Source organism: Aethina tumida, chromosome 8 (genome assembly GCF_024364675.1).
Source record: "Aethina tumida isolate Nest 87 chromosome 8, icAetTumi1.1, whole genome shotgun sequence".
In the NCBI taxonomy this organism is placed as follows: domain Eukaryota; kingdom Metazoa; phylum Arthropoda; class Insecta; order Coleoptera; family Nitidulidae; genus Aethina; species Aethina tumida.
Genome location: NC_065442.1, coordinates 3,804,921 through 3,820,357, shown reverse-complemented (window position 1 = coordinate 3,820,357; position 15,437 = coordinate 3,804,921). Strand labels below are relative to the sequence as shown.

Genomic DNA, 15,437 nt, shown 5'->3' with positions numbered 1-15,437 from the left:
TTCCAGCAACATCATAACAACTGGTGCATTGAATCTACGAATATGCTCTCCAGCTGGTGTTTTATCAGGATTAATGACGATAGCGTGATTATCGCTTTGTAATTGGTGCATATGTGATTTGAATATTTTCAACAATTCGTTGTGCTCGTTCAATAGAGCATCTAGCTCGCTGACGATGAGTTTGGCATAAAATGAATCAAGGTTATTATAATCACAACGTGCATTCACGCGATTGGCAAGTGCGCTTCCGGAATCCTCGCCGTCCATAAAGTAGATTTGTAAGAATTTATGTGGTTCTGATTTTGAATGTAGAATTGTATTGTTGACCATTTGCATTAGTATTTCGAACTATTTCTGTTGCTCCGAACGATGTCATTTGAAAGCATGAATGTTCGAATTGACTTCAGGAACACGTTAGAATCTGGATCCGTGCCGATAAGTAAACCGTTCAATGGTTCAGGTGGTGTTTCAATTTCAGGTGGTTGCACTTTTCCTGACGCGCAACACATCCCAGCTGGCTCATTTTTGAATTTCAGAGCATGACAATGCGGACATTCCTTGTCCATAGCACCAATTACCACTTTTGAATGAGCATAATATTCAATATCGGACTCATACTGGAATGCTAAACGCAGGAATGAATCAGATATAAGTGCTCGATGTACCTGTTGTCGTTGTTGGTCATTTGTTCTGCGTCTATTGACTGTGAAACGGCGTGATTGTCGTTGTTCTAATCTTCTGACTTCATTGCGTTCAGCTCGTGTAGGAATGATTAATAGTTAATATGACAGTTATTGATTGGCATTGATCAGTTTCGGTTCGAAACTCGTAACTCATTGACAATCTTGACAATTGTCTAAAAAATAAAAAAAAAATTTAGGGGTGGACTACCCCTAACATTTAGGGGGATGAAAAATAGATGTTGGCCGATTCTCAGACCTACTCAATACGCTCACGAAATTTCATGAGAATCGGAAGCCGTTTCGGAGGAGTATGGGAACGAAAACTGTGACACGAGAATTTTATATACAGTACGAAAAATGCTCTTCGTGTCTGGATGTTGTAAGAGATGGATGCACGACAAAGAGAGTAAAGTTTTGCCCGGTAGTAAGAATCCCTACTCTCAGAGAATGCGCCGTGCTGGTGCGCGCCGGCGCACAATGTAAATTAATCTTTGCGAATGCATTTAGTAACTCTCCGTATGCGTAGGGATGTAGTTCGAGTTCTTCGGATGCTCCATTTAAATTCCGTAATTTTCTATAATTTTCAATCTGTAAAATGAAATATTTTTTGAGGGTATATCAAAAACAAAAATAAGTATTCTAAAAATAAACTACTTTTTTCAAAATAAAAATGTATCCCAAAAATTAAATTAAATAAATAAATGCATAAGTAAAAAAAACTAAAAATAATTAAATAATGTGTTCAAAGACACCGACTCGTCTGCGGAGACGAACCGCATGCTAAACGCTTGACCGATTCTCATAAAATTTTGTGAGCGTATTGAGTAGGTCTGAGAATCGGCCAACATATTAACTATTAATCATTCCTACACGAGCTGAACGCAATGAAGTCAGAAGATTAGAACAACGACAATCACGCCGTTTCACAGTCAATAGACGCAGAACAAATGACCAACAACGACAACAGGTACATCGAGCACTTATATCTGATTCATTCCTGCGTTTAGCATTCCAGTATGAGTCCGATATTGAATATTATGCTCATTCAAAAGTGGTAATTGGTGCTATGGACAAGGAATGTCCCCATTGTCATGCTCTGAAATTCAAAAATGAGCCAGCTGGGATGTGTTGCGCGTCAGGAAAAGTGCAACTACCTGAAATTGAAACACCACCTGAACCATTGAACGGTTTACTTATCGGCACGGATCCAGATTCTAACGTGTTCCTGAAGTCAATTCGAACATTCATGCTTTCAAATGACATCGTTCGGAGCAACAGAAATAGTTCGAAATACTAATGCAAATGGTCAACAATACAATTCTACATTCAAAATCAGAACCACATAAATTCTTACAAATCTACTTTATGGGCGGCGCGGATTCCGGAAGCGCACTTGCCAATCGCGTGAATGCACGTTGTGATTATAATAACCTTGATTCATTTTATGCCAAACGCATCGTCAGCGAGCTAGATGCTCTATTGAACGAGCACAACGAATTGTTGAAAATATTCAAATCACATATGCACCAATTACAAAGCGATAATCACGCTATCGTCATTAATCCTGATAAAACACCAGCTGGAGAGCATATTCGTAGATTCAATGCACCAGTTGTTGATGATGTTGCTGGAATCATGGTTGGCGATTGTACAGCTGCACGAGAAATTGTGATTCGTAGAAGAAATAATAATCTTCAGTTCATTACTGACACACATCGTTCATATGACGCTCTCCAATATCCGCTAATATTCTGGAAGGGACAAGACGGATATTGCATAAACATAAAATAACGAGATCCCGTATCAGGTACTTCATTGATTATGAATTTGATCATTAATCATTTAACAAAATAATTAAATTATTGAACGTAATAAATTTAAATTAATTTTTATGAACAAATATTACAGGAGCTGAAACAAACAAGAAGAAGAACGTTAGCTCAAAGGATTATTATGCGTACCGATTAATGATTAGGCGTGGCCTGGACAACGTCATTCTACGATGTCGTGAGCTTTGTCGACAATTCATGGTCGACATGTACGCGAAGATTGAGAGCGAACGACTACGATACTTACGAAATAATCAACAAAAGCTGCGCGCGGAAGAGTACATTCATTTGCGAGACGCTATCAACAACAACGCCGATGACGCCGAAATTGGTAAACATGTCATTTTACGATCATCGTGTCATATGCAAGAATATATACAGGATGCTCTGACATTCGTGCGCGAATATGGACGACCATGTTTATTTATCACGTTCACATGTAATCCAAAATGGCCAGAGATTGCATCTTTGCTACTGCCTGGCCAAAATGCAATACATCGCCATGACATTACAGCACGTGTGTTCAGACAAAAGTTGAAGTCTTTAATAAGTTACATTACTAAATTACATGTATTCGGTCCCACACGTTGCTGGCTGTATTCGGTTGAGTGGCAAAAGCGAGGATTACCTCATGCACACATTTTGGTATGGTTAATTGACAAAATCCGTCCTGAAGAAATCGATAGTATCATTTCTGCGGAAATTCCAGATCCATCCACTGACCAACTGCTGTTTGATATTGTTACAACAAACATGATTCATGGTCCATGTGGTACTCTTAACAGTTCATCGCCTTGCATGGCAAATGGAAAATGTACTAAAAATTTCCCTAAAGATTTTACCAATGATACGGTCACAAATGTCGACGGATACCCAATATATCGTCGAAGATCGTCGTCCTGATTATGGCGGACAATCATTTATTAAAAATATCATCAACACAGACATTGATATTGACAATCGTTGGGTGGTGCCATATTCGTCTCTGCTGAGCAAGACATATAATGCTCATACTAATGTTGAGTTCTGCAGTTCTGTGAAGAGCATCAAATACATTTGCAAGTATGTCCATAAAGGCAGTGATATGGCTGTGTTTAGAGTGGAAAATACTAATGTGAATGCTCCTCCAGTGAATAAAAACGATGAAATAAAGCTCTACCAAATTGGTCGGTACATCAGCTCCAATGAAGCTGCTTGGCGTATCTTCGGTTTTCCAATTCATGAACCGGATCCAGCAGTTGTTCAGTTAGCCGTCCATCTTGAAAACGGTCAGCGTGTATTTTTCACTAACGAGACAGCGATTGATCGTGCAATAAATCCACCTAAAACTACACTCACTGCATTTTTTGAATTGTGTAATCGTGCGGATGATTTTGGTGTCTTTGCACGAACATTACTCTATTCACAAGTACCACGCTATTTCACATGGACTCAAACAAAAACATGGATGCCCCGCAAGCAAGGCTCACCAGTTGCTGCATGTCTCAATTTATTTAAATCAAACACCTTGGGGCGATTATTTACAGTCAATCCAAGACACACTGAGTGCACTGTGCAACGGTACGCGATTAGTCATTCAAAAATTAATGAAAAACGTGATCGAAGCATTTTAAATGGCAAGTTCAGAGATGAAAATATACTAATACCACGGATTCCTATTATACCTACAGATGTGCCAATTCAATTCAAACGTATTCAGTTTCCGATTAGATTGGCATTTGCAATGACTATCAACAAATCTCAAGGTCAAACGATGTCTATTTGTGGCTTAGATTTGAGAACACCATGTTTTTCACACGGACAATTATACGTGGCATGCTCTCGAGTGGGTAAACCATCCAGTTTGTTTGTGTTAGCTGAAGATGGACTAACAATAAATATTGTTCACGCTACAGCATTAAGAGATTGATATTGTTTGTTAGTGTTACTGTCGTAATTGTTTAACTAATGATATATAATTTTAAGGAATAAATTATAATAACTTAAAAATAATGTTTGCCTTTTGTTATTTTTATATTCCCTCATCGTTCACAGCCCTCCATGCTTATTTCACGCGTATACCACATTCTTACATACATACAATATACACATTCTAACATTCTATTTACAATAAGTAAGTTATTTATATGGCAAAACAACGTTTGCCGGGTCACCTAGTATATATATATATATATATATATATATATATATTTGTTTGTTATTGTTATTGAAGATATTTATTTTATAGTATTTATAGTATATAGAAGACTGATGTATTTTTTATATTTTATTTATTTGTTATTGATTGAATAAATTGTTATTTATATTTATGTTGCTTGTTTTTGTTGGTGAAGAAATTTATTGTGTTGTATTTGTATGTATTTATTTTTGTTATATATAGAAGATGTATTTTTTTATAATTTACAATAAATAATTTGTAATAAAAATGTTTTAATTCCATAGCTAGCTAGACCTACGGGATTTCCCTAAAATTTGGCAGGTTATTTTAGTACTGTTCAGTCTCAATAGATGGCGCTACCAACGTTTATTTGGTCACCAAAATTTACTACAGAGTTAGCAATCTATAAGTGTATATAGTCTTTGGGTCTAGGTTTATATTCATTTTTTAATTTTTATTTATTAAAATAATATTTTTAATAAAAAACTCTATTTAATATACATTTTGTATTTTTTCATTTTTAAAAATGTAAAGGCTTTAATTGCTAAATTGTCTAAATTCTTAGGCCTACTTTTATCTTCCATAGTAAATCGGCTCCCACTGGGTTTCAATTTTTGGTTACGAATCTGATTCTCAATAAAACTAACAGTGGTGTCATTAACATCCTTTAAACATTTGTGAGGTTTCTATTTGCCATTATAAGTTTCAATTTTTGTATTATGCACTTCAACTCAACGTATTTCTTATTTAATCTGGTTCCTCTCCTTGGACCTGAAAATAAGTTTTAAATTAACAAATAATTAATAAGAAATTTTTAAATTAAACAAAAATTATGTGATAATTATAGTTGGTCAACTGACAAATTTAACTAATCTATGATTCTAAATTTAATTTATATGATTTTTATGAAAAAACTTTTCTTAGCATAACAATAATATAACAATAACAAGGTGGAAGGATTTTCAGTTTTAAAAATAAATTTTTGTATGTTTTAATATCAATTTTGCAGGACTAAATTCTATATTAGTAGTACCCACAATTTCTAAAATAAATATAATTAATTGATATCATGTCTTTGAAAAAAAAAGTTATCTTTTATTTTTTTAGGAGTTGATGTAAGGGTTTCAGGAGGGGATGGAGGCAAAAAATTATCATTTTGTGTTTTCACGTATCCTACAAAAAATATATTTAAAAAATATTAAAACTTAACTCTAATACTAAAAATTATTAGGTAAATGAAGTGATGGTATAGCACCAATTCTTAGTTTTTCATTAGTTTCTTTGCAGCTGTCCTCAAAATGTAAACCACAAATAAGGTAATTTCATATCTGTTTATCATCCAAGCCAAATAGGGCGAGTTTTTTTATTAGTAGTAATGGTGTATCTATAATTTAAATTACATGGTTTACTATTTACAGAATATAATATTTAATGACGATTAATTGTTAATATTACCTTTTTGTCTTTCTAATCGTTACACCTAGGTACACGCAGCATGGTTTTAATCTTCCCATAGTTATATAATTAAAATAAACCTGTAAATAAAACAGACACTAACACAAATAACACAATAGGGAGGGGATAATCCTTAAAAAACGCACTTCTGATGGAAGTAAGCAACGCTAAACAAAGATTGTCAAAACCCTAACGACAGAGAGAAAGGAGAGTTGTTTCTGATTGGTGAAAATTTAAATAATATAAATGGACAGTCCTGATAGATGGCACCACGAAGTATAGATATAAGGAGTCCGAACGGTATAGGCTTTTCCGCAGTATTCGTGGTATACAATATTAAACCCAGATCATAGTTCTCTTTTCTGCCACTGGCTGCGCAAATGTTCAGGACGTACCGATGTTATTATTATTATCACACGTAAATACGCGCTGGCTCGCGAATGTTGAAATTATTAAAATTATAAAACTAAGTATAAAATATTAATTTAATTATTTTAATTTTCAGAGCTGTCAGTATCAACAAAATTACCCGCGTAAGGATTTAAACGAGTACATCTTTTCAAAACTGGCGCGCTCTATCGGCAAAACATTCTGTCCCCTAAAATGCTACCATTTATTTAACATTACGTTCGGACTCCTTATATCTATACTTCGTGGATGGCACTAAAAATTCGTGAACCATTTTACTCATTAGAATTTCCTAGCCCTGGTCTGTACATCGTCTCCTAAGCTTTACGGTCACATTTAAATTCAATTTCCCAAAATATCAGGAAATTTTTCTGTCATATTATATTAATATATACTTGCTTCAACTTCCTTAAATGAAGACCTACTACATATATTTATTGTAAATTTATTGTTCGCCAACGTGTGACTTTATTGGGGTTTGAGGTGTAACTCAGTTAGAGACACATTCCAAATGTGTACAAAATAGTTTATTAACAAATAGTTACAAATATGAAACAATCTATGAAACTTCTAATTTACGATTGTTATTGTCGACAATTCACTCATACTGCATGTAGTACATTGGATTACTTTCAATCTTAAAATAGAATTATTTTATTTTATAAAAAACGAAATTGACATTGTAAATCAAATGTCAAGTTATCATAATAATTTTAGGTTATGTGTAATTATAATGTATTAAGTCAAAAATATATTGAAAATTTGATCGTTTAAAATTTTAGTTTTTAAGTTCTTCTGAACAAACCTCTAATTTATATTTATTATCCAAACCATCCATTGTGTAAATATAGTATCTGATCAAAAATAATGCGATATGGAAGTTCAATATATTCCTGATGAAGAAAAATTGTTCCTGGCATCCTTGTTCGTAAGTAATCAATTAAGGCAATGGTAAAAAACTTAATTATTTCTTCATAAACAGGGAGGAGGGACTGCCGGCTTTTTCGTTGACATGGCGCTGTTTCCATTGGACACTCTAAAAACACGATTACAATCACCTCAGGGTTTCAAAAAAGCTGGAGGTTTTAGAGGTATTTACAAGGGCGTTGGACCTCAAGCTATAGGAAGCTCGCCGCAAGGTAAATTTTTGTAAAAAGACACGTCATAAATTACTTATTATTATACTTACAGCGGCTTCATTCTTTTTAACATACGAAGCATTAAAGTTTTATATTGAACCATACACTAGTAAATCTTTAGCTCCTTGTATGTACATGGCAAGTGCCGGAGTAGCAGAAATCGTAAGAATATGTTTTAATTTATATAAACTCATTTAATTTGAAAACATTCTAGGTGGCTTGTATGGTGCGCGTACCAGTTGAAATAGTAAAACAGAGGCGTCAAACTTCTCATCATCCATCACATAAAATATTTCGGGCAGCCCTGAATGAAGGCATTCGGGATTTTAACAGACAGCGAAAGAATGGAAGATCCATTTTGTCACTTCTTTTAGATGGTCAGCACCATTTTTCGGTATTATTACTTTCTCTTATAGAATGTTGTACGTAATACTTGATCTTTTAGGGGTTATATAGAGGTTTTGGAACAACAGTTTTGAGAGACATGCCATTTTCTGTTATACAATTTCCTATATTGGAATATATTTCTGAAGAATATAGAAGAAGATTTAAAAATGGGATTCCTTTAGAAAGTTGGGAATATGCTGCGGCTGGATCGATTGCAGGTAACAAAATGGTTAAAATTTTTGAAATCTCCACAATTGGTTTTATTGTAGGGGGAAGTTCAGCCGCTTTAACAACACCTTTGGATGTAGTAAAAACGCGAATTATGTTGGCTGATAAAAAAGTAATACCTGCTACAGACTTAGGGCCCTGGAACATGATGAAAAGAATTTATAATGCAGAAGGGATCAAAGGGCTGTATTCTGGTTTTGCTCCTAGAGTTATTTGGATCACAGTTGGAGGCTATATTTTCTTTGGTAGTTATGATTTTTCAAAACATTTCTTTGTTAAACACATTTTAGGCTAGTAGAAATTTGTTGTCATGCTAAATTAGACAGATATATTGTTATGTTTGATTATAATTGTAATATTATTAGGAGAAACTGAAAAGGAATGTATTATAAAATTAAATCATCTCCAGATTAACAAATCTGAACCAGGCTTATTAAATTAAATCATATCCAACTTAAACAAACTTTTCTTATATATGCAAGGCAAAGGTATATATTTAAATGTATACGTATGTGTATAGAGACTAGAGGTAAATATGATTCATATGTGTGCCGAACTGACTGACTCGTGAGGATCATTTGGTTTTGTTGCGTTTAACTCGGTTCGTAACCGTAGGCGAGGTAGGTATTCTTTAAATGAACTCATTTTCTATTATAAAAATGTATACGTTGGAAGAAAAGTTTAAATTTACCTTACTGGAAGTTCCATTTATCACATTCATCTCCAATTTGAAGAGATATTTAATTACAGACCGATTCCTCCCAGAGACACAATTCTAAATAATTTGCCCAGAGTATACCCAAAAAAATACTGTTTGGGGTGGTGTTTTGTGATATAATATAATGGATTCTTTTTTATAGAAGATAATCTCACATTACAAAAATACCACCGTTTTTTGCAAAATCAAATTGTCCCAGCGGTCTGTCGTCTAGGATTGGATATAGATAGTGATGATGATTTCAACAGGACGCTTGCGCTGCACACATTTCGACTCGAGTTAGGGAATATTTGCGTACTACTTTTGGCCAACGAGTGATTGTAGAAGTATTTAATTTTTTAGTTTTTTTTTATTTATGCATTTATTTATTTTAATTTCGGTTACGCAATTTAAACAAACTATCCTAAGAACTACATCCCAAAAGTTACTAAATGCATTTGCAAAAATTAATTTATTGGGTTGTTCGGAAAGTCATTTCATTTTTTCCCGATATAGGATTTAATTGTATTTTGTTGCACCTAACTTCACACTTAAGCCGTATAATTTATATATACAATGAGTGCTCATATAGCAACTCTTGTGTGTACAAAATTTCAATTAATTCTACGCAGGAGTTTTTGGTTGGTGCCCTTATAAATATGGAGAGCGATAAGCTGCATTTTGGACATATCTTACTGTTTTACTACAGAAAGGGTAAAAATGCCAGAAAGAAATTAATTGACCAATGTGTATGGAGGTGTGTTGACAGTACGCCAGTGCCAGAACTGGTTCGCTAAATTTCGGATCCGGCAATTTTTACGTCGAAGATGCATGTTCGGGAAGGCCGGTTGATATAAAGTCAATATAAAGGCAATAATTGATGCGAACCGGCGAATAACGACACGTGAAATCGGATTGAGGTTAAATTTATCAGTTTACGACCACTTGAAAGGCCTGGGATTATCCTCGAAGCTCTCACAGAGAGAAAAAAAAACGAAATTACTTTTCGAACAACCTAATATATTGTGTTAGCACGAACTAACACACCACACTCATTGTCCCTGTGAGTAGGGAATGTTTAGTAGTTTTATTTCAGTGTAGTTGTTTGTCGGAAGCTGTATATAGGTTTAGATTATGACGATCTACAAGTCTTTGAAAACGTCTTTATTGTTGGTTCATCGCTGGATGGCTTGTTGTCTTTGACGCACGACTTTGATTTATCGGAATTTTAATAGTAAAATACCCATTTATTAGTGTTTTTTTGTTATTACTGTATAATGGAGTTTTTATGGTTGTTTGGTATGATACCCATCTATTTAGACAGATAGTGACGTCACGGGTTTTATGATCCCATAGTTACAGTTTACGGTTTTGGTCATCATAGGCATAATGGATTAGTGTTGCTGGGTTGTTGTTAAAGGGGTATTTATGGTTTCCATCACCCGCAAGGACACCTTTTTGTTTAACTTATTATTAAAAGTGATGCGTAATCTATTATTGATAAATTGAGTTTATTGAATTGTAATAAAGTGAATTATTAATGATTTTGTCCTTATTTAATGTTCCTGCTTTTATTCATTATCATTTTCAACAAAGCTAATTGAAAATATCCTGTTATATGTTTAAATTTGTCTAAATTCTCCTCGACGACGGCAGTTGCTCGGCTAGATATAAAAACTACCAACTTGTCCAACTCCAACAGCGCACTTATCCTGCACCTTTCCAGCACAAGTTGTTTATGTTTTAAAAATGGGAACGCACAATTTCACTATGTATTTAGGAAGACCTAACTGGCTGTAGGTGAGTGAATATATCCACTACTTGCCCTGTCCCCCACCCCTCTTTGGGTAAGAGGGGTGATTGTTTTGATCCTTGTGGGGTGATGGTGTTCGTGCTGGAGGGTCACGACTGTAATAAATTTGATCGCCGATAAGTCAACACAGGTGGTGACTTGTTAGTGACAAAAAAATGCATTAAACTAATTAAGAGGTGAATGATAATAAAAACGATTAAATACATTTTAAGATATATATTTTTTTACGCGCAGACAATTTTTTTATGTCTAAATCTTGATTTAATATGTGACAGACACGTTCTTTGAACATTTTAATTACCTCTGTTATTTCTTCCACTTTAATTCGGCCGTCGTTTAACACTATTTGGTGAACTTTAGTAATATTATCGCCAGTAGTGTACGTCCCGAACTGTCATCATCTCCTAAGCTCCTACGGCCACGTTTAAATTCATTTTATTGTGTAACACTTTGTAATTTGAAGTAGTTAGAAAATATTTCAATGCAATTACAATATGTAATATTAGTAACATTAGAAGTCGCAGCTTTGGGTACTTGTTCGCAATTGTTCTCTAAACGATCAATGTTTATCAAATATGACTGAAAAACATCATTCAATAGAAAATTAGGCCCCCTAAACTAAAGATCGAAATCAACAAGTTTTCTCGATTATACATATCTTGACAAATAGTCTGCTGGATTTTCAATGGTTCTAACATGGTACGAATTGCTTAAGGCATTTCACTAACCCAATTTGGTCTGCCACAAACCGTATATTAAACATTTCACCACAATCGTCACTGAACCAAGTAAACCCAAAGAATCAAAAATCTACGACACAATTGACAAAATTGATCATTTTGTAACTGGGGCACGCCTTAAATTCGAGATTGAGTACTGTATTGTATCTTTATTAAGATTCCAAATAACGTTTGAATCGAGATTTTTATTCAGTTATATATATAATTTATAAACGATTATTCGAGGCCCATTTTCGAAATGGTAAACCTGTGCTGTTCAAAATATGCAATAGTTGTGAGTAAGTCTTCAAAGCAAAAATCGTGTTTAATGTCCTTACTTGTCAAATACTCGTTCGGCACCGACGGAAATGCATGAACCTACGCTATGCGTGAGAGGTAAGCCGGGTCCGAAATTTGTTAATGTCTATCATCTGGGAGAAACATGGAAAACTAAGAATTTTAGTATTTACATTTAGTAATTTGGTTATAGAAAATTGCGTAGTGTTGTGTGTGAGTGGCGTGGTAGGAACATATGTTTCTATTTTAATTATTATTTCTGTGATATAGCTTTATATAGTATTATTTTACAATCTCTGCATTCTGGTTGGATTAATAAAAGATGTAGTTATTCCAAATGTTCCAATGCTTATTTTGTTAATGTCGAAGATCCCACTTTTATAAATATTAATATTAATTCCTGATGTATATATATATATATATATATATATATATATATATATATATATATATATATATATATATATCAGATTTTCAGATTTTCAGATTTTTCTTTAAATTTTAATAATAATCAAAAACCTTGTCTGAAAAAAGACCTTTTCCACCTCCTCAAGACATTTCTTTGATACCTAATAATTTAATAAATCTTAATTAATAAATTATTGTACATTCTAATGTTTTACAAAAATGTTCTGATTCTTTTTCCGTTCCTGATGTTCCCTCTACTTTTTTGTGCAAATTCACTTTTAGATACAAATAATAATTCTAATGTTTCAAAAGACAGTGACTCGATTGTTCTTTTAGATCATTCCTATTGTAAATCTCCATCTTCTATCTGTAATAAAGCTACAAATAATGCTGAGAAAAAATCATTGCTAAATAGTCTACACCTCATATTGTTAACATACTTATACTCATATAATTTAATTTTAAAATTATGTTTCAATTATTATGAAGTGTTTTACTATTATTATTATTGTTAATTATTTTGTACAAGTTTTTTTGTTTTTAGGAATATATGTATCAATTTTATATTAAACTAGCTTTACTCGCCACTTCGTCCGATAGCGTGTTGAATATGTGATCTCGAGATTCCAAAGATTCTTGAGCCCTTAGCAATGAATGACGCGTTCTATCTAATTGTAATCATTCATTCCTCTCAGAACTACTCCCATTCGACATCGGGCAGTACCGCTCCACAAGTGGTGGTGGGAAGCCAACGGATCAACTGCAAGTCCAATCCTCACCCAGGAAGGTTCTAGGACCTTCCTCAGATTGGACTTGTTCTTCCGGAACCAGTTGACAGGGGGCTGGCATCTTTGTCAGTCCCGTCTTCTGGTTTAATTCACCCGTATATGTCATATATACGCCCTTTCCCCCATATGTGCTATCACATATGTTCCACATTTGGTCATGATCTCCGGATCGGCACCCGGAGAGGGGTTTACACTTTCCCCTCTCTGTCCCAAAAAAAAAAAATACTCCCACTCGACCTAGACATGGACATCCGTAATGTACAATTTGTAAGACACTTTCCCGTCGCAATCTTTGGATTTCGGCCTTTCTCATGTTTTTAGAGAGATTTAACTTTCTTTTAGACATAAATAAATATTAGAAAAAAACAACTATCTACGTTACTAACTAAATAAAATAACCTATAAATAATTTATCAACTTCAATGTAAATCTGAATATAGAACACTAATGTACTTAATTCATAATTATTTACAATTATTACTCAAAGGTAAAAAAGGAAAGAAGTAAAAATATAATAAAATATTTTGAATTAAGATAAAATGAACGGGTCGGTGGAATTATAAAAGATACCTATCAATCAAATCAAACTATCAATCAATCGTTGGTGGGAGGCGCCCGATGTAATGGCCCAGGGGTGGCATGTGCGTAAGCTGTCATGAGCTGCGCGTGGTACTGGACAGTACTTGGACATTGCAACATTACTTTATTTTTCTAAAATAAAAGTAGCCTAAGTTACTCCAATCAAAATCGGTCCAGTCATTTCAAAGATTAGCCGGAACAAACAGACAGACAGACAGAAAGACAAAAATTATAAAAAATGTTATTTTGGTGTATGTACCGTATTTATATTCATATGCATGTAGTAAAAAACGGTTATTTCTATATTATAAACAGACACTCCAATTTTATTTATATGTATATATTATTACTTAAAGGTAAAAAAGGAAAGCAGTAAAAATGTAAAAAAATATTTTGAATTAAGATAAGATAAGAAGAACGGATCGGTGGAATTATAAAAGATACCTATTAGTCAAATCAAACTATCAATCAAAAGTATGATATAAGCACTGGAAATCAATTTCTAAATGAAGTCGTTGAGACACACGACAAGCAGCTTTTGTGGTATTGATTCGTTGGTGGGAGAAGTGATGGGAAGCGTCCGACGTGACGGCCCCGTGGTGGCATGCGCGTGAGCAGCGCGTGGTATTGGACAGTACTTGGACATTGCAACATTACTTTATTTTTCTAAAATAAAAGAATTTTTCTAAAATAAAAGTAGCCTAAGTTACTCCTTATTACATCAGCTACCTGCCAATAAAAGTCCCGTCAAAATCGGTCCAGCCATTTCAAAGATTAGCCGGAACAAACAGACAGACAGACAGAGAAACAAAAATAGTAAAAAATGTTATTTTGGTATATGTACCTTATTTATATTCATATGCATGTAATAAAAGACGGTTATTTCAATATTACAGACATCGATTTTATGATATATTACGATTTTTCTAATCTAATAGTTTGCAATATTGAATAAAATTAAAACAATATTTTTAATAAAAAACTCAGAATATTAATATAATTTTTTTATTTTTTCATTTTTAAAAATTATGTTTAAAAAACATTAAAAATTAACTCTAATACTAAAAATTACCAGGTAAATGATGTGATGGTAAGGCACCAATTCGTAGTTTTTTATTAGCTCCTTTGCAGCTAGCCTCAAAATGTAAACCACAAATAAGGTAATTTCCGGTCTGTTTATCATCCATTTGTAAAAGTTTCTCATTATTTATTCTTTAAAGCCAAATAGGGCGTATAGTAATACTGTATCTATAATTTAAATTACATGGTTTAGTAATTACGGAATATAATATTTAATGTTGATTAATGTTCAATATTACCTTTTTGTCTTTCTATCGTTACACCGAGGTACACAGCATGGTTTTACTCTTCCCATAAAATTAAAATAAGCCGGTAAATAAAAAGGATGCTAACACAAACAATAAAAATAACACAATAGAGAGGGGAAAATTCTTAAAAAACGCACTTTTGATGGAAGTAATCAACACTAAACAAAGATTGTCAAAACCCACGCTAACGACCGAGAAAAGGGAGAGTTGTTTCTGATTGGTGGAAATTTAAATGATTGTAATGGACAGTCCCGATAGATGAAGTGGCATGTAAGAAGAAGCCAGATTTGAGTGCTCTTCAATTTTTTGAGAAATGGTTTATGCAAAAATATTAAAACATTTGAAGAAGCTAAATGCAAGAAGTAAGGAAGCTATATTTGTTGGGTAGGGAAAAAATGATTATAGATTGTGAGATCCACAGAGTACCATTACATTTGTGAGCAGAGATGTGAATTTCACTTCCACATTTTTCTATCAAGATGGTGAAAAGATACAGATCCAAGTCTTCAAAGACTATGATG

At 33.6% G+C, this 15,437-nt stretch overlaps 1 protein-coding gene across 1 annotated transcript; it reads left to right on the top strand.

Annotated features, from left to right (window-relative positions):
- Positions 1-7,295: 7,295 nt before the first annotated feature.
- Positions 7,296-8,711, top strand: LOC109608111 (S-adenosylmethionine mitochondrial carrier protein). Its single transcript, XM_020024543.2, has 6 exons — positions 7,296-7,461; positions 7,516-7,672; positions 7,725-7,834; positions 7,887-8,066; positions 8,118-8,277; positions 8,329-8,711. The coding sequence occupies exons 1-6, from the start codon at positions 7,408-7,410 to the stop codon at positions 8,580-8,582; spliced, it is 915 nt and encodes a 304-aa protein (XP_019880102.1). The 5' UTR covers positions 7,296-7,407; the 3' UTR covers positions 8,583-8,711.
- The last annotated feature ends 6,726 nt before the right edge of the window (positions 8,712-15,437 follow it).

Excerpts from the sequence above, each read along its gene's own strand:
- LOC109608111 (XM_020024543.2), top strand. The coding sequence starts at position 7,408 with ATGGAAGTTCAATATATTCCTGATGAAGAAAAATTGTTCCTGGCATCC. Across the intron at positions 7,462-7,515 it reads TGTTCCTGGCATCCTTGTTC|GGAGGAGGGACTGCCGGCTT; the intron begins GTAAGTAATCAA and ends CTTCATAAACAG. Across the intron at positions 7,673-7,724 it reads TATAGGAAGCTCGCCGCAAG|CGGCTTCATTCTTTTTAACA; the intron begins GTAAATTTTTGT and ends TTATACTTACAG.